Source organism: Ranitomeya variabilis, chromosome 2 (assembly GCF_051348905.1).
Source record: "Ranitomeya variabilis isolate aRanVar5 chromosome 2, aRanVar5.hap1, whole genome shotgun sequence".
NCBI classification, from domain to species: Eukaryota; Metazoa; Chordata; class Amphibia; order Anura; family Dendrobatidae; genus Ranitomeya; species Ranitomeya variabilis.
In genome coordinates this window covers 304,444,815-304,470,766 of record NC_135233.1, presented here as the reverse complement: position 1 = coordinate 304,470,766, position 25,952 = coordinate 304,444,815, and the positions used below count along the sequence as shown (strand labels likewise).

Sequence of the window (25,952 nt, the reverse complement as noted above, 5' to 3'; positions counted from 1 at the left end):
CTAAGGTTTTAACTCAGGAAGAGTTCAGAAATCAATATTTTGTGGAATAACCATGATTTTTAATCACCGCTTTCATGCGTCTTGGCATGCTTTCCACCAGTCTTTCACAAAAATGTAAGCAGTTCTTCTTTGTTTGATGGCTTGTGACTATCCATCATTCTCTTGATTACATTCAGAGGTTTTCAATGGGGTTCAGGTCTGGAGATTGGGCTGCCTATGACAGGGTTTTGATGTGCTGGTCTCTTAATTTTTGCCAGAGCTGTATATATATATTGTGACAGATGGGGTCACTGGCAATGCATGTGAGGGAAGATGTGTGTCACAAAGGTTTCTATCTTTTGTGATGTGAAACCCAGAGGTTTCTCTCCAGCACGTTATATGCTGAGAGGGGTTAATCAGCCATGACAGGGTTGCATTTTTTTGTGAGTGGCTGTAAGAAATGGGCAGGATGGCCAATCACCATATCTCCTTTAACTGACTGACCACTGAGTTGTTTTTTTTTCTGTGTGTTTGGAGGCAAGGAAGTCTCCTGTCTGTCACAGTGCATGTTACCTCCATTCTGCACCATTAATATTTGCAAACAAAATACCACAAACATTTGCAAAAATGTTAGCGGGAACCTGTCATGTGAAAAAACGCTATTAACGCTCAGATATGGGGTTAATCTGCAGGTTGTGTTCTGAAGCTGTCCAGCGTCAGCACTGAGAGCCCCACTGCCAGGAGGAAATTGACTTTATTCCTTCCTGTAGCTTCCGGCTTCAACCATGGCGGCTTCATTCACAACTCCGTATATAATGAGCAGCAGTTTTAAAAGCGCGACACTGACTGACAGCCGGTTGTAAAGTGCATGACTAAAAGCTGTCGGGAGGAATAAAGTTACGGTAATTTCTTCCTGGCAGCGGGGCTCTCAGTGCGGTGGCTGCATGGCTTCAGAACGCTATTAAGATGCAGATTAACCCCATATATGCAGACTAATAGCATTTTTTACATGACCAATTCCCTTTAAAGTGAAAACTGAGTCACCAAAACTGCAGTTTTGCAACTGTTCATGCAGCTATCTCCAAGGGTGCCTCTTTCCTCTAAGGACTCATAAAGGAAGTAAGTCATTACACTAAGGTCCTGTCTGCGTGACCTCTGTGTTGTGGATATGTTAGTCCTTTCTCTTCCTCCCTCTATGTCTCTGTGTTCTTTTCTCATGTTCCCTGGATCTGTGAGACTGAGCTTACAGTAGTCAACAAGTCAGACCTGTTCCAGGTACAGAGGTCACAGCTAAGAAATCTTTATACTTTCTGTTAGTGACTTTTAGCAAACAACGCAGGAAGACGGAAGGGATTTGATGAATAGATTGAGAGAGGAGGGACGTGGACATTGCCCAGACCACAGGTTGGAAGCTGGCTGCTCCAGACCAGACTCACCTTCATGTATGGGAAAGCTGTAAGTATGGGAATCTATGCCGTAATGGCCGAATTATGTATTGTAGAAATACCCAAGACATTGTATCAGTGCTATCAGTAACTATTTATTATATGTGTGTGTGTGTATATATATATAGTGTTTATTTAGCTACATATGTATACAGCTTTGTCATACTCCACATCATGGCTCATCAAATATATTCATGTTAGTCCTTGTCCCCGTGGGGCTCTCAATCTGGCTGTCTTATCTTAAGCACTTATAGATTCTCTACGCCCAATTTAAAGCAAAGTAAATTAACTAGAGCATGTTATGGCCTGCGAGAGTAAACTGGAAGATGTAAAAAGACGCATAGAAGGACACTGGAAAAAATATGAAACCCAAGCAGATGTTTCCAGTTAGATTGCAACCACCATGTAACGCTAAGGGGAATATGCTCTAATAACATAAGATGGTCACAAATGTTAGCATTTTGTTTGGCTCCATAAGACCCATATGGTATGATGAATCGTGGTCCTCCATTTTGGCCAACTATGTCAGGATTGTCCAGTATTAAGGTGCACATACACAGCCAATTGTTGAAAGCTGACAGCAGTGATTCCAGACTCCCCCATGACGAGAAGAGAAGATTCTTCTAGATATGTCTGACATTGTTTATCCCTGTAAAGGTCAATGGATTAGGTGTTGGTTACATATATACAGTGCCTTGCGAAAGTATTCAGCTCCCTGGAACTTTTCAACCTTTTCCCACATATCATGCTTCAAACATAAAGATACCAAATGAAAATTTTTGGTGAAGAATCAACAACAAGTGGAACACAATTGTGAAGTTGAATGAAATTTACTGTTTATTTTAAATTTTTGTGTAAATTCAAAAACTGAAAAGTGGGGCGTGCAATATTATTCAGCCCCTTTAACTTAATACTTTGTTGCCCCACCTTTTGCTGCGATTACAGCTGCAAGTCGCTTGGGGTATGTCTCTATCAATTTTGTACATCGAGAGACTGAAATTCTTGCCCATTCTTCTTTGGCAAACAGCTCGAGCTCAGTGAGGTTTGATGGAGATCGTTTGTGAACAGCAGTTTTCAGCTCTTTCCACAGATTCTCGATTGGATTGAGGTCTGGACTTTGACTTGGCCATTCTAACACCTGGATACATTTATTTGTGAACCATTCCGTTGTAGATTTTGTTTATGTTTGGGATCATTATCTTGTTGGAAGACAAATCTCCATCCCAGTCTCAGGTCTTTTGCAGACTCCAAAAGGTTTTCTTCAAGAACGGTCCTGTATTTGGCTCCATCCATCATCCCATCAATTTTAACCATCTTCCCCGTCCCTGCTGAAGAAAAGCAGGCCCAAACCATGATGCTGCCACCACCATGTTTGACAGTGGGGATGGTGTGTTCAGGGTGATGGGCTGTGTTGCCTTTATGCCAAACATATTGTTTGGCATTGTTGCCAAAAAGTTCGATTTTGGTTTCATCTGACCAGAGCATCTTCTTCCACGTTTGGTGTGTCTCCCAGGTGGCTTGTTGCAAACTTTAAACAACACTTTTTATGGATATCTTTGAGAAATGGCTTTCTTCTTGCCACTCTTCCATAAAGGCCAGATTTGTGCAGTGTACAACTGATTGTTGTCCTATGGACAGACTGTCCCACCTCAGCTGTAGATCTCTGCAGTTCATCCAGATTGATCATGGGCCTCTTGGCTGCATCTCTGATCAGTCTTCTCCTTGTTTGTGATAAAAGTTTAGAGGGATGGCCGGGTCTTGGTAGATTTGCAGTGGTATGATTCTCCTTCCATTTCAATATGATCGCTTGCACAGTGCTCCTCGGGATGTTTAAAGTTTTGGAAATCATTTTGAATCCAGCTTTAAACGTCTCCACAACAGTATCATAGACCTGCCTGTTGTGTTCCTTGGTCTTCTTGATGCTCTCTGTGCTTTAAACAGAACCCTGACACTATCACAGAGCAGGTGCATTTATACGGAGACTTGATTACACACAAGTGGATTATATTTATCATCATTAGGCATTTAGGACAACATTGGATCATTCAGAGATCCACAATGAACTTCTGGAGTGAGTTTGCTGCACTGAAAGTAAAGGGGCCGAATAATATTGCACGCCCCACTTTTCAGTTTTTGAATTTCCAAAAAAATGTAAAATAACCAATAAATTTCGTTCAACTTCACAATTGTGTTCCACTTGTTGATTCTTCACCAAAAATTTACATTTGGTATCTTTATGTTTGAAGCATGATATGTGGGAAAAGGTTGAAAAGTTCCAGGGGGCCGAATACTTTCGCAAGGCACTGTATACTATTATTATTATTATTTATTTATATAGCACCATTGATTCCATGGTGCTTTACATGAGAAGGGGTTACATACAAATTACAGATATCACTTACAAAGTAAGTAAGCAAACTAACAATTATAGACTGATACAGAGGAGTGACGACCCTGCCCTTGTGGGCTTACATTCTACAGGATGGTGGGGATGGAGACAATAGGTTGAGGGTTGTAGGAGCTCCGGTGTTGGGTGAGGCGGTAGCTTCAGTAGTGGTGAGGAGGCAGCGGAGTCAGTGCAGGCTGTAGGCTTTCCTGAAGAGGTGGGTTTTCAGGTTCCGTCTGAAGGATTCGAATGTGGTTGATAGTCGGATGTGTTGGGGCAAAGAATTCCAGAGGATGGGGATATTCTGGAGAAGTCTTGGAGGCGGTTGGATGAGGAGCGGATAAGTGTGGAGGAGAGAAGGAGGTCTTGGGAGGACCGGAGATTACGTGAGGGAAGATATCGGGAGATATCATGGTGCACAGTCAGGTGTTAGGCTCCCATACACATAGACTAATGTCGTCTGAATAACGGGTTTGGCTGACAGTCCAATGTGTATGTGGGCACGTGGCACAATTATCGGGGGAGACCATTCATGTCTGATTTTGGACTGTCCATTCTTTGGTTCTCTAAGAGATATGTCTCCGGAGGTGTCTGGCAGCGGCTCTCTCATAGAGAACACAGGAGCACTCAGTATAATGTATGGGGCAGGCGGCCGATATAGCTGCCAGCCGAGAGATCGGCCGAATCATGAGACATCGGCCAAATCATCATTTGGCTGATAGCTATATCATGTGTATGTGGGGCTTTACTATATTTACTGCTGTACTATTAAACACATTAAAATTCATACATCAGGTTTTCTTCTTTATAGACCCGAAAAAATAAGAACCTATTTTCATCAGTATGCTGGATCCAATTTTCAATTATTATTGAGAAAAATAAACTACAGGAGGCTTCTAAAGCTTCTCCAAGTGGCAAGTAGACTGCATTTAGATGCAACTATGATGGCATCCATGTGCTGCCTGTTGATGGCGTCCATGTCCTGCCCGTTTTTTTCACTGACGTAATCACTTGAATGGCCGAATTTGGTCATCAATTCAGACCAAAACAGAACATGTCTCCATTTCTTTTATGTGCTTCATGGACAGCAAAAAGAAACCTGACATCTGGAAACCCCTGACAACCCACGTGTGTGCAAAACAGATGGTGAACTGGGTCTATGCCTGGATTCTCACTTCATTTTTTTTTCTTGTAAGAAAAAACATCAACCATTTTTCACCAGTGTGCTGAATCCAACCTTCTGCTCGTTTTAGTTGGTGCCTCAGTTTTCACCATCTGTGTGTATTCTGTTTTTCTAATGATGGTGGTTTTTCAAGCTTCTCCTTGTCAATCAAAACCAAACAGCACATGGATGGCATCAACAGCTTTGGTTTTTGTTTTTCACAGGCCTATTTACATGAAAGGGTGAGTTTGTTCTGCAAATCCGATCAATATCAGACATGTCTCTCAAAAAAAAAAAAAAAATAGCCCATAGACTATAATGGGTACATGTTCTGTCTGCCAAAAAAAGTAGAACAAATACGTGAAAATTGGATATGTGACCCAACAATTAGGATAGTGGTGGTATGGAAAAACCAGAACAGGTTGTGTTTGTGTACAAGGACAGTAGATGTTACAAAGGGAATATTACCGTATATGTGCCAGGATTACACGATGATCACCTGTATGTGCGTAGATCAGTTTTCCCCGACCTGTGTCCATTTTATGACTTGCATCCTTCATTTTTTAGCAGTTATTCCCTCTGCACTAGAAGCCTCAGCAGTTTCTTCTTGTGCCTTTCTGCTTTTGTTTCTCTCTTTTGAATATCATCAGGTGTAATATGATCCTTTACTACAGACAGAACTGTAGACAGATTTGAGCAGTTTTTGAAAGTGAATAATCAGTCCAGGAGCCAAAAAATGAGCTATATGTGGAGAAAGATACATTTTTTCCCATATGAGATATATTCCAAAGTTTCTTATCTTTACTTGTGCTGTTGAGTTATAAAAATAAAAAATAAATAAGTGTAGTTACTGTTTAAAATTACTTTTTTTTTTACCAACACCACTCTGTCTTCATGATGTGCCCCTCACTCACCTACTCTAGTAGATACCACCTGCCACTAAACAGGGAAGTTTGAGGGGGTTGAATGTGGGAGCAGGAATACATAAGGTGCACTATTTAGTAGTTGTCTTAAAGGGAATCTGTAACTAGGCTTTTGCTACTTCATTTGACAGCTGCATATTGTAACAAAAGAGACCCTGATTCCAGCGATGTATTACATAGTTTACAGCAGTTGTGATATAATCAGATTTTTAGGTATAGCAGAGCTCAAAAGCTGCCCTCGTCTACATTACAGCTCTCTGTGTACATGGTATATAGAGAGTGAGCTGCTTCTCAGAGTAAGGGGAGTGGTCACACCAGGGCTCATATGGGCACCAGTGACAATCTCCTGGTGATAAAACATTAATTGTATGAAACAACAGCACACATCCTAATAAGTGAGACATCGCTAAAATCAGTGTCTCAGCCCCTATTTCCTGCTGTCCTCACATGATATAGCAAAACCTGCTGACAGATTCCCATTAAAGAGGTTGTCCAGACATATTAAATTAATGACCTATACTTGGGGTAGGTCATCATTATCAGATCAGTGAGAGTCTGACACCTGACACACACGCCAATCCAGTTTTTTTCACCTCCATCAGTCGGGCAGCTATAAACCCTGATTAATATTGAACAGCGCAGCTCTGTTCAATGTGTAATTTCCCTCAATATGAAACGCAGATTCACTCCAATTCTCTTCCCGCGTGTCCGACCCCAACAGATCAAATATTGATGTTCTATTCTATAAGTCATCGATATCTTATTCCCAGACATTTTCCCAAGGTGGTATTTTTGTCACTATTTTGCATTACGTTTTGTAAGCCAAAACCCTATAGAGAAAAAGCATGATGGAAACACTTGTAAATCTTCTGTATATTATATCCACTCTTGGGTTCGGCTTATAAAACCTGATGTAAAGTACTGACTGAGATACTGTCATGGGAAAAGTGAACTACTTGCCAAAACTTTTGTTGAAGTCTTAGGCCTTGTTCACACGATCCTTTTTTCGCTGCGGATTTTTCAGGTCCTGATTTGTGAAACCCGCAGTGCAAAACCTGCGGTGGTATTCACTGCGGTTTTCAGTCCTTTTTCTACTGCGGATTCCACTGCGGGTTTCCAGCTGCTTTTTCCTATTGGTGCAGGTGGAAACCCGCTGCGGAATCCGCAGAAAGAATTGACATGGTACTTCTTTTTTTCCGCAGAAAATCAGCGCGGATTTTCAGGCGGAAAAAAGGAACGTCGGAACAGCGTTTTTCTTTTTCCATAGGGTAACATTGTACTGTACCCTGCATGGAAAAAGGATGCGGATCCGCAGCTTCCAATCCGCTGCGGATCCGCAGCAAAAACCGCATCGTGTGAACATAGCCTTAACCTGGCAAATTTTGCCATGCAGGAAAATAAGTGAGATTTTTGTCTGCAAAGAGACAACAAGCACTACAAGAAAATCTTTCAGGCAACAAACTAGAAACTAGTTTTGTGAAAGTTTGGCACTGTCAGTGAAGAGTTAAATGAGCTGTTTCATCTTATTTGTATTTCTTTGTCCCATGCCAACAGATAAGGGAAGCAGCTTGCAACATTAAAGAAGAAGTCACAGCTCTTCATGCTTTTGGTACGTTGGCTGATGTCTTGCGGTTCGGAGGCAGGGGACAACTTTAATATTCCGGCAAATAAATGCCAGATACTGATGCGACTCTAAGTGTCTTCGAGGAAACCGCGCAGGAAAATGGACTCCAACATATTAGATTGGCAGGGAACAAGCAAAGACGTTAGGGAGAAGAAGCCGCCACTATACCGCAGCATGAAGATCTCAAACTGCAGTACAGAAGAAGATGTGGACAACAGATCTTCCTTTATACGGGACACAAGAAGCTTCAAAAAGATGGACAGCATGAGCCGGACTCCATCACCCGCCACAATAAGTAAAAGGAAAAGAGGAATGAGAGGAAGCTTGTGGAGCACAACCGGATCACTGCCATTTGGTGGAGCGTGGATCTCAGCGGCTAATTTTGATGTTGATGCCCAAGAACAGCCACAAGATTCAGGGCTGAGTGGTTTTGTACTTGACCCGGTGGAGCATGCGTGGATGATAATGGTTGCAGAAGGCAACTTTGAGGAGCTCCAGGAATCACTACAACAAGATCCTAGCTTACTTTACAAAAGAGATTTTGTAACAGGTTACTCAGTGATCCACTGGATTGCCAAACACGGCCACCATGAGGATTTCATTAAACTTATGGATTTTGCAAGTTCTAGTGGTTACTTTTTGGATGTGAATACACGCGCCAGTGGTGGTTTAACTCCGCTCCACATTGCAGCACTTCAGGGGCATGACATGCTCATCAAAGTCCTGGTAGGAGCATACAATGCAGACATCCATATCCGAGACCATAATGGCCGAAAAGCTTGGCAATATCTAAGGCTCAAGATTGATAGGAATCTTCTTATACTCCTAGGCGCTCCTGAGGAAGAGGAAGGCGGTGCAATGGCCGCCATGAACAGCAATAACAACAGTCATTCTGCTACAATGCAGAAAATGGCACAGCGGGACTATGATGAATTAGACTCACTGCCTAAAGTAGCATTGTCAGTAGCACCCCTAAGGAACTTCATAAGGCATGCTTATAGCTTCCTTAAGAACTGGTAAATTTATCCGGTACGGTTGTCAACTATTAAAATTAATATCAGGGAATTGCAATGAGCAAGTGAAAAAAATGGGGAAAAAAGTAGGAAAAAAATATCTGAATAATAATTTGTAGAGTGGGCGACAACAAACATGTATTTTACAGATTAAGGGTATGTGCACACGTAGATTGAATCTCTGCGGATTTTTCCGCACCTGTTTTTGTAAATCCGCAGGTAAACAGCACTGCGGAATTACTGCAGATTTACCGCGTTTTCTTTGCGGATTTTGTGCGGATTCCACCTGCGGTTTTACACCTGGGGATTCCTATAGAGGAGCAGGTGTAAACCACTGCGGAATCCGCACAAAGAATTGACATGCTGCGGAATAAATAACGCAGCAGTTCCGCGCGTTTTTTTCCGCACCATGGGCACAGCGGTTTTTGTTTTCCATAGGTTTACATTGTACTGTAAACGCATGGAAAGCTGCTGTGAATCCGCAGCGGCCAATCCACTGCGGATCCGCAGCAAAATCCGCAACGTGTGCACATACCCTAAGATTGATGAAAATTTTCACCCCCAAGTTGCTATTGGGCAATTATTTCACCCATCAGGATCATTTTATGCTGCAGGGAAATGTACTATAAGGGTATGTGTCCACGTTCAGGAAACGCTGCGTTTTTGACGCAGCGTTGAGCAGCATGCATAAAAAACGCAGCGTCCAGATGTTACAGCATAGTGGAGGGGATTTCATGAAATCCTGTCTCCACTATGCAGTAAAAGACGCATGCGGCACACCCGAGAAAACTCACATGCGGCGCGTCTTTTTAGGGTATGTGTCCACGTTCAGGAAACGCTGCGTTTTTGATGCAGCGTTGTTCCGCAGCGCCAAAAACGCAGCGTCCAGATGTTACAGCATAGTGGAGGGGATTTAATGAAATCCCGACTCCACTATGCGTTAAAAAACGCATGCGTTTTTGCCGCGAAAACGCACATGCGGTGCGTTTTTTCAAAACGCAGCATGTTGCTACTATGAGCAAAACACGCAGGAACACCGCAGGTGACCTGCCAGTGACCTCAGGTGCAGTTTTGGTCAGGATTTTACCTGCATAAAATCCTGACCAAATCCTGAAGCAATCCTGAACGTGGAGACATACCCTTAGGGTATGTGCACACCTTCAGTATTTGCAGTATTTTTTTTTCCTCTCCGTTTTTTCATAAAACGGAAGCATTTCCCATTAATAGCCAAGTGGGGATTCCTGAAGTCTCATACACATGTTCCTTGTTTTTTTCTTGCAGATTTGAAGTAGTTTCAAAGCTGCAGAACGTTGATTCAGTCAGCACGTTTGCAGCGTTTTTTACCTGTTCCTATGCATTGGGAAAACTAGCATGCTTTATGCTTCCTTTTTCCTGCCAAGAGACAAATTTTTTAGCAGAAATGTCTGCAAATATTTAGTGCGTGCGTATACCCTTAGGCTATGTTCACCCTAGGCGTTTTTGTTTTTATGCAAATTCTCAGCTCCATTTTACAGTACCAGCAAAGTCTATGAGATTTCAGAAATCTCTTGCACACACATAGTTTTTTTTTTGTCCTCAGTATTTTGTGCTTTGCTTGGTTTTAGCAGAATGGAGCATGTCACTTCTTTCAGCGTTTTTCACCCACTGAAAATAATGGGTGGTGAAAAAACACTGAAAAAGAACAGGTATCAGGTTTTGCTGTGTTTTTCTGTGCCAAAACCCTATGAAGTAAAATATGATTTTTTTTTGTCACTAAACTTTATCGGTATGCACAAGAGACAAATGTAGAATACAAAACAGTGGCAAAAACAAAATCCTGCTTTTTTCCTACAGCTTCATTACTGCGAAGAGAGCAGGTTTTGCTGCTGAAATAAAATGCAGCATAAACGCCACGTGTGAACATAGCCTTAGGGTATGTGTCCACGTTCAGGAAACGCTGCATTTTTGATGCTGCGTTTTTCCGCAGCGTCAAAAACACAGCGTCCAGATGTTACAGCATAGTGGAGGGGATTTCATGAAAAACGCAGCATGTTGCTACAATGAGCAAAACACGCAGGAACACCGCAGGTGACCTGCCAGTGACCTCAGGTGCAGTTTTGGTCAGGATTTTACTTGCATAAAATCCTGACCAAAGCCTGAAGCAATCCTGAACGTGGACACAAAGGGTATGTTTCCACGTTCAGGAAACGCTGCGTTTTTGACGCTGCGTTTTTCTGCTGCGTCAAAAACGCAGCGTCCAGATGTTACAGCATAGTGGATGGGATTTTATGAAATCCAGACTCCACTATGCGTTTAAAAACGCATGCGTTTTTGCCGCGAAAACGCATGCGTTGTGCGTTTTTTCAAAACGCTGCATGTTGCTACTATGAGCAAAACACGCAGGAACACCGCAGGTGACCTGCCAGTGACCTCAGGTGCAGTTTTGGTCAGGATTTTACTTGCATAAAATCCTGACCAAAGACTGATGCAATCCTGAACGTGGAAACATACCCTAAGTGTCCACGTTCAGGATTCCATCAGGATTTGGTCAGTATTTTACATCAGTATTTGTAAGCCAAAACCAGGTGTGGGTGATAAATGCAGAACTGGTGCATATGTTTCTATTATACTTTTCCTCTGAGGGTATGTGTCCATGTTCAGGATTGCATCAGGATTTGGTCAGGATTTTCCATCAGTATTTGTAAGCCAAAACCAGGAGTGGAACAATTAGAGGAAAAGTATAAGGCTGTGTTCACACGTTGCAGATTATTCGCGGTTTTTTCCCTATAAAAACGCTATAAAACCGCAAATAATCTGCTTATATTATGCATCCTATCATTTTTAATGAATTCTGCACTTTTTGTACACATGATGCGTTTTTTTCCGCGGTAAAAATGCATCGCGGTAAAAACGCAGCATGTTCATTAATTTTGCGGTTTTTTTGCGGATTTCCCACTTAAAATGCATTGGGAAGTGTCCGGAAAAAAACGCGGCAAAAACGCGTCAAACCCGCGGCAAAAACGCGTTAAAACCGCGGCAAAATCGCGGCAAAAACGCACGCGGTTTTCTTGCAGATTTCTTGCAGAAAATGTACGGAATTCTCCAGAATTTTCTGCAAGAAATCCTGAACGTGTGCACATAGCCTAATAGAAACACATCACCAATTCTGCATTTATCACCCACTCCTGGTTTTGGCTTACAAATACTGACGTAAAATCCTGACCAAATCCTGATGCAATCCTGAACGTGGACACATACCCTAATTGTTCCACTCCTGGTTTTGGCTTACAAATACTGATGGAAAATCCTGACCAAATCCTGATGCAATCCTGAACGTGGACACATACCCTAATAGTTCTAAATCTGCTGTATTTGTAAGGGGAGTGCTCTCCTATTGCCACTGTCAGCAGTGAATAATTGGCTATATCTTGGCTGCTTGTGCTAGTAGGAGACTGGAAGACTGGACCTGTCCACTTAAGGCCGGTTTCACACGTCAGTGGCACTGACACTGACACACGTAGACCCATTAAAATCAATGCATCTGTGCAGATGTCATTGATTTTTTGCGGACCGTGTCTCCGTGTGCCAAACACGGAGACATGTCAGTGTTCGTGGGAGCGCACGTATTACACGGACCCATTAAAGTCAATGGGTCCGTGTAAAACACGGACCACACACGGACCTTCTCCGTGTGCAGTCCGTGTGGCGTGCAGGAGACAGCGCTACAGTAAGCGCTGTCCCCCCCACATGGTGCTGAAGCCGCCATTCATATCTTCTGTGCAGCAGCGTTTGCTGCATAGAAGATATGAATAATAGTGTTTAAAAGAAAGATCTATGTGTCCGCCGCCCTCCCACCCCCTGTGCGCCCCCCCGCTGTTCTGAAAATACTCACCCGCTTCCCTCGCAGTGTTCTGTGCTGGCCGCCCTTTCTACTGTATGCGGTCACGTGGGGCCGCCGATTAGAGTCATGAATAGGTGGCTCCACCTCCCATAGGGGTGGAGCCGCCTATTCATGACTGTAAATGAGCGGCCCCACGTGACCGCATACAGTAGAAGGCGCGGTCAGACCAGGAAGCATCGACAGCCAACGAGGGAAGCGGGTGAGTATTTTCAGAACAGCGGGGGGGGCGCACAGGGGGTGGGGGGGGCGGCGGACACATAGATCTTTCTTTTAAACACTATTATTCATATCTTTTATGCAGCAAACGCTGCTGCACAGAAGATATGAATCGCGGCTTCAGCACGATGCAGTGTACCACACGCGTGGGTACCACATACTCCGTGTGGTACCCACTCGGCACACGGGCGGCACCTGTGTGCCACACGTATGGCCTACGTGAGCTCACGGGCACACGGACACGGATAACTCCGGTACCGATTTTTTCCGGTACCGGAATTATCTGGACGTGTGAGACAGCCCTAATATGGTGCCCTTACACAGAATTGTAGCCTCATTATAGATCTGCTTTAAACAGGGAAAATTAAAAAAAAAGTAACATGCCTTTTATGCTCTGACTAGATGGAGGGCGGTAATGTCACGATGGGGGCAGGCATGCGGCACTGTTGTTGCCTAATGGCATCCTGTGATAATCTAAAGACTTTTACATCAGGGGACTCATGTGCTTGATGCCTATGCTTATATGCACTGTTTTTGTCCCAGCTATGCTGTTGCTCTTCAAGAGTCTCATTTGCCCTTTGTTGTCTTCGACATTGTGCCTTTGCTGCTAGCCTTTCATTGTCATTGGCATACTTTTTAGTAGGAGCCATGTTGGCGTTGATATTTGCTTTTTAAAGGGGTTTTCCCATGGACAAAAGTTCATTTTAAAAATTGTCTGTGTCTGGCCGTGTACCGAACATACCACAGCTCCTGGGCAGGGGAGGAAGCAATATACTGACATAACAGCAGGAGATTGCAGAGGATACATTTTGTGAGGTTAAATATTTTTTAAAAACAGTCAGTGAAATATTTTACCTCAATAAATGAATCCACTGTGATCACCTGCTGTAATGTCAGTATTGTCTTTTGCTTCCTCCCCTGCCCAGGATATGTGTTATGCTCCATACACGGTCAGACACCGACAATTTTTAAAATGAACTTTCGTTCGTGTGAAAACCCCTTTAATGTGACCGGCTTCCTCTGCCTGTAGACACGTTGCGCATCTGCCACCGGGATCAGCCGAATAATTCACTGCACCTACGCGTAATTCGCAGTAAATCAGACCGCCGCCATCTTTGTACAGACAGATAGCGGCGGTCACATTAAAACAGCATGCGCTCCTCCTGTTCAAAGATGGTGGAAGTCAGTGGATAATTCAGCTGATCCCGGCGGCGACATGTTCACGACGGTGTTCCGCTGGTGGTACTGCACAAGAGGCTGCGTGAGTGTGTGTGTGTGATGTGTGATGTGTGCGTGTGATGTGTGCGTGCGTGAGAATGTGTGGTGCGTACAGCGTATAGTGTGTGTGTGTGTGTGTGTGTGTGGTGCGACGGTGTTCCGCTGGTTCCATATTGAGACATCCATCAGTTGGTGGTCGGTGAACTTCCTCCGCTTGGAATTCTGGGATACGGTGACATCAGGACAGAACAGGAAATGAAAACATTACAATACAAGGCAATTATATAAATAGATATTAGCACACAAATCGTATATAGGTAGAGAATTGTTCCATGCCCTATTGTCTAGATAACATGAAGTGTGATTGCTAGGTCAGGTACATAAACCAGTGCTTTTGGGCTTTTTTTCCACTCTTTGCAGTTCCTATGGCCTTATACATGTAATATAAGTTTCCTAAAACATTGTTGATAGAAGATTAATGACAACAGGATGTTTGATGTGAGACATTGGTGATTTGCACAGGACTGAATCCAGGAGCAGGATCCGGTGTTCCTGGCTATAGTATGAGAGCCTATATTATAGCAGGACATACCTCATCAATAACTACTGTATAGTTGTCCCTCCAGGATTCATCTGCTTTAGATCTTATTAATTGGGATGATGTTGACTCTCGTGTACATGGATGTATATATTCACGGTACACTATGCTATATATCTGTTGCGGTCGAGTTGCGGCTTTTCTGCAACCTTGATTTTTCCCTATGGGAGAAGAAGTTGTAACTTTTCCAATATCAGACCATTATTAGGCTATGTGCACACGTTGCGGATTAGGCATAGGAATTTCTGGTGCGGATTCTGCATCTCTTGGCAGAAAACGCAGGTGCGGATTTGACGCGTTTTTTGTGCGGATTTTGTGCGGTTTTGCTACGGATTTTGTGCGGATATTTTGCAGATTTATTGCGTTTTTTACCCCTGCGGATTTCTATAATGGAATGGGTACAAAAATGCTGCAGATCCGCAAAAAAGAAGTGACATGCTACTTCTCTTAATCCGCAGTGTTTCCGCACGGAATTTTCCGCACCATTAGCACAGCATTTTTTTTTTACCATTGATTTACATTGTACTGTAAATCACTTGCGGATCTGCAGCGTTTCAACACCGCAAAAAACGCTGCATATCCGCAGGAAATCCGCAACGTGTGCACATACCCTTAGGCTTTGGGAGACAACAATGCGCTTTAAATAGTGAAGAAACATTGCAAAACGCATGATCAAAGTGAGAGCAAATATTGGTTTCAGGATATCCTGTGACGTAGGCTTACGTGTTGTAGCAGCGGCGATTCACTGAAAACTGTTCAAGTTACAAGAGACGAGTGTCTAAGAATAGTGCAGCCGCCTGAATGCCACTCTGCCAGGTGGAGTCCTCATCAGTGTAACCCTTGTATATTATCTTGAGAAAGTGCAATATTTAGACTGGACATTTCTTTTTTTAGATCTTAGAAATCTAAATAAACATTTCAGCCAAGTAATTCTTCCAATGGTGAATATCTATTAACAATGTGCTGCACAAAGGCACCTACAGCGTCACAGTACAGAGACATCTTCAGCGTCACAATACAGAGACACCTACAGCGTCACAATACAGAGACACCTACAGCGTCACAGTGCAAAGACACCTACAGTGTCACTGTACAGAGGCACCTACAGCGTCACAGTACAAAGACACCTACAGCATCACAATACAGAGACACCTACAGCGTCACAATACAGAGACACCTACAGTGTCACAGCACAGAGACACCTACATGGTCACAATACGGACACCTACAGCGTCACAATACAGAGACCTACAATGTCACAGCACAGAGACACCTACAGCGTCACAATACAGAGACACCTACAGCATCACAGTACAGAGACACCTACAGCGTCACAGTACAAAGACACCTACAGTGTCACTGTACAGAGGCACTGTACAGAGGCACCTACAGCGTCACTGTATAAAGACACCTACAGTGTCACAGTACAGAGGCACCATACAGCGTCACGGTACAGAGGCACCGTACAGCATCACAGTACAGAGACACTATACAGCGTCACAGTATAGAGGCACCTACAGTGTCACAGCACAGAGGAACCTACAGCGTCACAGTATAGAGGCACCTACAGTGTCACAGCACAGAGGAACCTACAGCGTCACAGCACAGAGGAACCTACAGCGTCACAGTATAGAGGCACCTACAGTGTCACAGTACAGAGGCACCCTACAGCGTCACAGTACAGAGGCACCCTACAGCATCACAGTACAGAGGCACCCTACAGCGTCAGTACAGAGGCACCCTACAGCATCACAGTACAGAGGCACCATACAGCGTCACAGTACAGAGGCACCATACAGCGTCATACTACAGAGGCACCATGCAGCGTCACAGTACAGAGGAACCATACAGCGTCACAGTACAGAGACACCATACAGCATCACAGTATAGAGGCACCTACAGTGTCACAGCACAGAGGAACCTACAGTGTCACAGTATAGAGGCACCTACAGTGTCACAGCACAGAAGAACCTACAGCGTCACAGTATAGAGGCACCTACAGTGTCACAATATAGAGGCACCTACAGCGTCACAGCACAGAGGAACCTACAGCGTCAAAGTACAGAGGCACCTACAGCGTCACAGTATAGAGGCACCTACAGTGTCACAGCACAGCGGAACCTACAGCGTCACAGTACAGAGGCATCCTACAGCGTCACAGTACAGAGGCACCCTACAGCGTCACAGTACAGAGGCACCCTACAGCGTCACAGTACAGAGGCACCATACAGCGTCATAGCACAGAGGCACCATACAGCGTCACAGTACAGAGGCACCATACAGTGTCACAGCACATAGGCACCATGCATCACAACACAGAAGCACCTACAACATCCCAGTACAGAGACAGCATACAGCGTCACAGCACAGAGGCACCGACAGCGTCACAACACAGAGGCACCATACAGCATCCCAGTACAGACACCATACAGCATCACAGCACAGAGGCACCATGCAGCATCACGGCACAGAGGCACCATACAGCATCACAGTACAGAGACACCATGCAGCGTCACAGCAGAGGCACCATACAGCGTCCCAGTACAGAGACACCATGCAGCGTCACAGCACAGAGGCACCATGCAGCGTCCCAGTACAGAGACACCATGCAGCGTCACAGCACAGAGGCACCATACAGTGTCCCAGTACAGAGACACCATGCAGCATCACAGCAGAGGCACCATACAGCGTCCCAGTACAGAGACACCATACAGCATCACAGTACAGAGGAACCTACAGCATCACAGTACAGAGGCACCAACAGCGCCCCAGTACAGAGACACCATGCAGCGTAACAGCACAGAGGCACCATACAGCGTCCCAGCACAGAGGCACCATACAGCGTCCCAGTACAGAGACACCATACAGCATCACAGTACAGAGGAACCTACAGCATCACAGTACAGAGGCACCAACAGCGCCCCAGTACAGAGACACCATGCAGCGTCACAGCACAGAGGCACCAGGCAGCGTCCCAGTACATAGATGCAGCGCCCCCACTGCCGCAGGGCCGGGGGGTACCCGGTACCGGGTCTCTGAGTCTCTGCTCTGGGGTTGTCACGGTGGCTAGGCCCGGTCCGTGACCCTGCCGAGGGGCGCACAGTGTAGAGATGTGATGGGTAGATGAGGTTAGTGGTGCAGTGCTGTAAATAACGAGGACACCAGGTTGCAGTCTCTTTACCTCTTTACTGAAGATCTCTGGGTCCTCAGTCCAGAATCTGGATAACCAGGCTGCGCAAGTCCGGCCGGTCCAATGGCACCTCCAGAGTTCTCTTAGCAGGTGGAAATCTGTGCCTTCCTTCTAGCGCTATGTGTTGCGGTCCTTCCCTGCTGTGCTTACAGAAAGTCCCCACAACTGTTGTGTCTGTTTCTTAAGTTCCCTCACAACTCGATTAGATGATGTTCTGCTAATCCTCCGTCCCTCCCTGATGTTACGGTTGGGACGGCACCCGTTTGACGGGTAGGCTCGGAGCTCTTCCGGGACCCTAGAGTCGCCCCTCTCCACAAGTTGCCCCCCAAGACTGCATAGGTGATATAAGTGAGACAGCCCGCCTTAGACTGACTGTCCTGCCGCTGTTTGGAGTATCGCTTGAAGCTGGATGTTGTAATACTCCCTCGGCGTTCCGGCCACCGGTAGTGCGCCTCAGTAGGGTGTTGCTTCGGTCTTACAGCACGACCCCTACTGGTATTCTCCTTATTGCCTTGATCTCGTTTCTCACTCAGCACAATCTATCTCGCTTCTGGTCCTTCCTTGGGCACCGCCGCTATCCTGAGCAGGCACGGTCCCGTTACGTTCGTTCAAGTTGCCCAGCCTCTGTCAGGATCCCACCCCTGACAGAGACCCTACTGTATCTTCCCCCACAACACCCTCTGCCACAAGTTGTTGCCTGGTTCCAACCCAGTCAGCTTTCTGATCTAACTTCCTGCCTGACCCCCAGTTTACCCACTATGGTGGGGAGTGGCCTAGTGAATAGAACCCTTAGCTCCCCCCGGAGGCCCGGCTGTGAAATGTATTGGTGTCTGTGATACCTGATCGGATGAACTCCTTCAGTGCCATCAGACGCACCATAGATCCCCATAGTGGCGGAGCCACAGTACTGCAACGACCAGGACTCTGGGGCGCTGCATAGACACCATACAGCATCACAGTACAGAGGAACCTACAGCATCACAGTACAGGGGCACCAACAGCGCCCCAGTACAGAGACACCATGCAGCGTCACAGCACAGAGGCACCATACAGAGTCCCAGTACAGAGACACCATGCAGCATCACAGCAGAGGCACCATACAGCGTCACAGCACAGAGACACCATACAGCGTCGCAGTACAGAGACACCATACAGCATCCCAGTACAGAGGAACCTACAGCATCACAGTACAGAGGCACCATACAGCGTCACAGTACAGAGGCACCTACAGCGTCACAGCACAGAGGCACCATACAGCGTCACAGTATACAGGGGCACCTACAGCGTCACAGTATAGAACCACAGACACTCATGTGCATCTATGCAGCTTTCTTGTCCTCCATCTCTGTCATGTATATGAGAATAAAAGCACAGGGTTAGAGTTTGGAAGCACTCCAGAGGAAGCCATCTTGGCATGGTGAAACGCTAAGAGTAGCATTCCCCAAATGGCATTACATGGATGCATGTCTTCTACTTTCCCTAATTATCTATATTCAGGAATATCCCATTCAGGATGTGGTAATAACTTTTGTTAGGGTCACTCTTTCTTCATTCTTTGATTCATATATTGCATTATTCTCTTTTTGTAGGTGAATGAATAAGGCCCGGTTCACACTTGCGTACCGGGGACTGCGGACGGCTGCGTACTTCCTCCGTGAAGCTCCGCCCACTTCCGCACTTCTTCCGTTTAGGTCAACCTACTTCTGCATGCGTCCTGCATACCTATCTTTAACATTGGGTATGAAGGACATGCGGATATATGCGGATGTATGCCGATGCGTCGTTTTTACGTGCCCGCCGACCGCAGCATGATGTAAGAGCAAATAACTCGATTCCAGCGGTGTAATTTACTGGGCTGTTTGGTGCCATTTTAATAGGATAGTTTTCTCTGCTATAGATGAAGCAGATCTATAACTGCTGAGCTCTGTATAACCCCGCCCACACCTCTAATTGGCAGCTTGCTGTGTACATACACTGTGCATTGTCAGTAAGCTGCGAATCAGTGGTGGGGGCAGGGATACACGGATTAGCTGGACTGCCTGACACAAGACACCTAGTCCTGCAAAGATAGTCTCCTGCTGATAAAACACTGATTGTATTGAAACCAATGCTGTTTAGTCGGTATAAAATGGACCGACTCCTAAAATATATAATACATTGGGTACAGTAATACAATGCAGGATGTGCTATAAATGTTTCATAATAATTTGGGAAAGTTATGAAATGTCCTATAAATGTCTGTTCTCTTCCTGATCTAAGGATCTTGGCTTTTAGTTGAGATGATTCTTTGATGTACTTTCTGTACATGCTCAGTGGTGACCAGTGCTGCGGAGTCATAGGTGAGATGAATCTGCAGCGCCCCAGAGTCTGGTCGTTGCAGTAACGTCGCTCCTCCACCAGGGGGAGTGATGGTACGTCTGATGGCACTAAAGGAGTTCACCTGACCAGGTATCACAGTCACACACTACACTTCACACTCCGGCCACCAGGGGGAGCAAAAAGTTCTATGTATTAGGCCACTCCTCACACTCTGGTAAAACTGGGGGTTGGATAGGAAGTTAGTCAGAAAGCAGCCTGGGAGAGTTCCAGGGAGGACCTGTCAGGGGTGGGATCTTGACAGTGGCCTAGCACGAGACAGATCGTTACAGAGCTGCGCCTGCACTGCATAGCGGCAGTCTCCTAAGGAAGGACAAGAAGCGAAGTAGATTGTGGAGAGTGAGAATTGAAGTCACGGCGCAAGGAGACAACACCAGAAGGAGTCCTGCCATAAGATCGGTAACATCCTTCTGAGGCGCGTAGCCGGTGGCCGGAACACCGAGGAAGTAATAGACTCTATGCATTACTTTGAACTACGGAAGGGCAGTTAACTCTAGGTTGGCTGTCTCACCTTTACACCTAATGAAGACAACGGAGGCAATTGTGGGAGAGGGGCGTCTCTAGGGTCCCTATAAAATAACTCCAGGCCTACCCCGTCATACGGGTGCTTCCTATCCATACCATCTGGGGGACAGAGAGAGAGAACAGAAAGATACACGACAGTTGTGAGGACTATCCCGTGGTGCTCAGCAGGGAAGTACTACAACACACAGGCGCTAGTAGGAAGGCTACTGATTTCCACCTGCAAAGGGAACTCTGGATGTGCCTTCGGACCGGCTGGTTTCAGCCAGCCCTGTTAACAGTGCTCTGGATTGTGGATGCCGAAGCCTTCAGTAAAAAGGTAAAGAGACTGCAGCCCTGTGTCCTCGTTATTTACTGCGACCTACACCATCACCATCTACTCATCAAGGGAAGCCCTGGGGACATACTTCACCTGTGGGAAGTTACACCATCTAGCTGCCATTCCATCACCCCAGCGGACCCCTAGCAGCGTCGGTCACCCTGACCGAATACCACAGGTGGCGTCACGAACACTTGACAAACTCTCACCTACACCTTTATTTGGGCGCCCCTTAGCAGGGCCACGGACCGGGTCGGGCCACTGTGACACCCCTAGAACTGAGACTGAGGGACCCGGTACTGAATTCCCTGCTGCCCTGCGTTTGGGGGCTGCTCCAAATCTGTGCTGCACTTTATCTACATAATCAGTAGTGACCAGTGCTGTGGAGTCATAGGTGAGATGAATCTGTGCTGCACTTTATGTATTGTGAATACTTCACACTAGACCTTGGAAATCAAGGTCCCCGAGTCTAGAGGAAGAGGCCACAATCCAAGCTGCTTGAGGTCTAGTGTGAAGTTTCCACAATCAGTGATGGTTTGGGGAGGCATGTCATCTGCTGGTGTAGGTCTACTGTGTTTTATCAAGACCAAAGTCAGCGCAGCCGTCTATGAGGAAATTTTAGAGCACATCATGCTTCTCTCTGCTGACAAGCTTTTTGGAGATGGAAATTTCATTCTCCAGCAGGACTTGGCACCTGTCCACACTGCCAAAATACCAATACCTGGTTTACAAACAACAGAATCGATCGTTGTGCTTGATTGGCCAGCAAACTCGTCTGACCTTATCGCCATAGAGAATCTATGGGGTACTGTAAAGAGGAAGATGAGACACCAGACCCAACAATGCAGACGAGCTGAAGGCTGCTATCAAAGCAACCTGGGCTTCCATAACACCTCAGCAGTGCCACAGGCTGATCGCCTCCATGCCACACTGCATTGATGCAGTAAGTGATGCAAAAGGAGCCCCGACCAAGTATTGAGTGCATTTACTGAACATACATTTCAGTAGGTGAACATTTCGGATGTTCATTTTTTCAAGCTGGTGTTATAAAGTATTCTAATTTACTGAGATAATGACTTTTGAGTTTTCATTGGCTGTAAGCCATAATCATCAACATTAACAGAAATAAACACTTGAAATACATCACTCTATATGTAGTGACTCTATCTAATATATGAGTTTCACTTTTTGTATTGAAGAACTGAAATAAATTAACTTTTTGATGATATTCTAATTTTGTGAGATGCACCTGTACATGGTCAGTAGTGAGGCAGTGCTGTGGAGTCAGAGTTGAGGTGAATCTGTGTTGTACTTTATCTACATGCTCAGTAGTGACCACCAGTGCTTTGGGGTCGGAGTCAGAGTAGGAAGTTAGTGAAATTGAGGAGTCGGGGGTTTGGCTTAATGACTCCACAGCCCCTATTGAAACTACAGCAGTCAGCCTAATAAGTGACACATCCCTGGAATCAGGCTCTACGCCCTTACTTCATACACTCTGATTAAATAGAAAAATCCTGCGGACAGATTGCCTTTAACACGGAATTGGTATGGCGTGTTGGGAAGTCCTTTGCCAGACTGAAGGCTGGGACAATGACCTATATGTCTTTTGAATTTTTATAATTGTTTTTATATGTCTTTGTAAGTCAATAATGTATTACGGTAATTATTTTTCTTTATACTGGTTGTGTTCTGTTTGATGAATCCATTGCTACAGGTTGTCCGACTCTTAATGTATATGTAACTTTCTCTCTTTGGATGGTTTATGGTGTGGATCAGAAAAGGACATAAATTCAAGAAAAATCACAGAAAAAAACAACATTACCAACTTTAGGTCCGATTACAATGCACTAGCAGGATGCAGCAGACCTCCATGATAAAGGCGGGGGACAAAATACTGAAACAATTACTCCCAAACCTTCCAATTCATGGATGGGGTGGTTACCTAGTATTACAAATGTACATAGATGAGGCTTGTATAGGACGCCAGTCACACAGGTACATGTGAAGCACAGGGTCTGGCCTACAGCCTACTGATGACGCCCCTACTATTAGATCAGGCGGGCTATCCAGCACTATATATATTACCAGCTGCATCCTGCTAGTGCATTGGTATTCTGACCTGCGTTGGTAAGGCTGTTTTTTTCTGTGATTTTTCTTGGTTTATGGTTCTATTTATTAGGTGTTGTGCCCATCTAGGGGTTCTTACTGCACGATATAATATAGTCTGCATTACTGACAACCAGACACACTTTTCCAAGGACTTTGCTTCTAGAGAATATCTCCGTATACTTTAAGCCCATCAAAGCCAACACTTCAGTGCACAGGGACTGTATGGCTTTGTACTAGGATCTAAATAGTCTCCGTACGGAGGACGGTCATAGGTTGCTAACATCAATTTAGTAATGCCATGAGAATGTAACATCTCCAGCTGTAAAGTCTGTTTATCATGTGAAGTAGCACATCCTCTATGATACTAGGGTGTTGGCACATCCTGAATAGGAAATGCTGAAAACTTCCTTGTTTAACATAAAAACCACAAAAAATGTGCAAATGCTTAGATTATGATATTTGATTTAAAGAGAAACCAACACTATACTGCGAGTAACCCTGCTCAAGTTATTCCTAACGGGTTAACATCCATGGAGCTGCCAAATTTCAACATGACCAATCTTCTTATTCTCAGGCCGGCGTCACACTTGGCGTAAGACAATACGCCACGTATTATACGTCCGTACTACGGCCGTAATACGGAGAAATGTTCCCAAAATATTGATCCGTAGTCAGGGTGTGTCAGCGTATTTTGCGCATGGCATCCTCCGTATGTAATCCGTATGGCATCCGTACTGCGAGATTTTCGCGCAGGCTTGCAAAACCGACATCTAATGGATTTATGTGCTCAAATGTTCGGAAAAACATATATACAGTATATACAGTGCCTACAAGTAGTATTCAACCCCCTGCAGATTTAGCAGGTTTAATAAGATGCAAATAAGTTAGAGCCTTCAAACTTCAAACAAGAGCAGGATTTATTAACAGATGCATAAATCTTACAAACCAAAAAGTTTTGTTGCTCAGTTAAATTTTTATAAATTTTAAACATAAAAGTGTGGGTCAATTATTATTCAACCCCTAGGTTTAATATTTTGTGGAATAACCTTTGTTTGCAATTACAGCTAATAATCGTCTTTTATAAGACCTGATCAGGCCGGCACAGGTCTCTGGAGTTATCTTGGCCCACTCCTCCATGCAGATCTTCTCCAAGTTATCTAGGTTCTTTGGGTGTCTCATGTGGACTTTAATCTTGAGCTCCTTCCACAAGTTTTCAATTGGGTTAAGGTCAGGAGACTGACTAGGCCACTGCAACACCTTGATTTTTTGCCTCTTGAACCAGGCCTTGGTTTTCTTGGCTGTGTGCTTTGGGTCATTGTCTTGTTGGAAGATGAAATGACGACCCATCTTAAGATCCTTGATGGAGGAGCGGAGGTTCTTGGCCAAAATCTCCAGGTAGGCCGTGCTATCCATCTTCCCATGGATGCGGACCAGATGGCCAGGCCCCTTGGCTGAGAAACAGCCCCACAGCATGATGCTGCCACCACCATGCTTGACTGTAGGGATGGTATTCTTGGGGTCGTATGCAGTGCCATCCAGTCTCCAAACGTCACGTGTGTGGTTGGCACCAAAGATCTCGATCTTGGTCTCATCAGACCAGAGAACCTTGAACCAGTCAGTCTCAGAGTCCTCCAAGTGATCATGAGCAAACTGTAGACGAGCCTTGACATGACGCTTTGAAAGTAAAGGTACCTTACGGGCTCGTCTGGAACGGAGACCATTGCGGTGGAGTACGTTACTTATGGTATTGACTGAAACCAATGTCCCCACTGCCATGAGATCTTCCCGGAGCTCCTTCCTTGTTGTCCTTGGGTTAGCCTTGACTCTTCGGACAAGCCTGGCCTCGGCACGGGAGGAAACTTTCAAAGGCTGTCCAGGCCGTGGAAGGCTAACAGTAGTTCCATAAGCCTTCCACTTCCGGATGATGCTCCCAACAGTGGAGACAGGTAGGCCCAACTCCTTGGAAAGGGTTTTGTACCCCTTGCCAGCCTTGTGACCCTCCACGATCTTGTCTCTGATGGCCTTGGAATGCTCCTTTGTCTTTCCCATGTTGACCATGTATGAATGCTGACATACCAAACAAAACGCCCTCACATAAAGGCCAAATGATAGAAAATATAAACTTTTATTGATCTAAAAAACAGCATATATAGCATATAAAATAGTAAGGGGTAGTGACCACCAGTGCAGGAGCAATGGTGGGTCACACACAGGAATCAACCTCAATAAACACAAAAGTGAGGCAGCAGAGAGTACTTATTGATGGAACACATATGGCAACAAATATATAGCAGGTATAAAAAATCCATCCGCATAGAGCATAGTAGGTACATACATATGACATATAACACGATGTCCAAACATAGAGTCAGTCAGCTAAAGTAGCTTGGCAAAAGTACAAACATACTGCATGAAAATGACATAAATATAAATATAGTTACCAGGAGGAAGAACCCGGGGACCCACCACACCCGACGCGCGTTTCGCACCGAAATGCACCCGACGCGCGTTTCGCACCCCGGACGAAGCATTTCGGTGCGAAACGCGCGTCGGGTGTGGTGGGTCCCCGGGTTCTTCCTCCTGGTAACTATATTTATATTTATGTCATTTTCATGCAGTATGTTTGTACTTTTGCCAAGCTACTTTAGCTGACTGACTCTATGTTTGGACATCGTGTTATATGTCATATGTATGTACCTACTATGCTCTATGCGGATGGATTTTTTATACCTGCTATATATTTGTTGCCATATGTGTTCCATCAATAAGTACTCTCTGCTGCCTCACTTTTGTGTTTATTGAGGTTGATTCCTGTGTGTGACCCACCATTGCTCCTGCACTGGTGGTCACTACCCCTTACTATTTTATATGCTATATATGCTGTTTTTTAGATCAATAAAAGTTTATATTTTCTATCATTTGGCCTTTATGTGAGGGTGTTTTGTTTGGTATGTCATTATGGTTGTACCTTCACGGCCTAATTAGGGATATC

General features: G+C 45.0%; 1 protein-coding gene across 2 annotated transcripts; it reads left to right on the top strand.

Annotated features, from left to right (window-relative positions):
- Positions 1-1,165: 1,165 nt before the first annotated feature.
- Positions 1,166-22,153, top strand: SOWAHD (sosondowah ankyrin repeat domain family member D). 2 transcript variants are annotated; one of them, XM_077285179.1, is made up of 3 exons: positions 1,166-1,434; positions 7,450-8,548; positions 19,224-22,153. In XM_077285179.1, the coding sequence occupies exon 2, from the start codon at positions 7,619-7,621 to the stop codon at positions 8,537-8,539; it is 921 nt and encodes a 306-aa protein (XP_077141294.1). In that variant the 5' UTR covers positions 1,166-1,434; positions 7,450-7,618; the 3' UTR covers positions 8,540-8,548; positions 19,224-22,153. The 2 variants fall into 2 exon arrangements, with proteins under 2 accessions (XP_077141294.1, XP_077141293.1); XM_077285178.1 differs by lacking the exon at positions 19,224-22,153 and having other exon boundaries at positions 7,450-10,137.
- Positions 22,154-25,952: the final 3,799 nt, after the last annotated feature.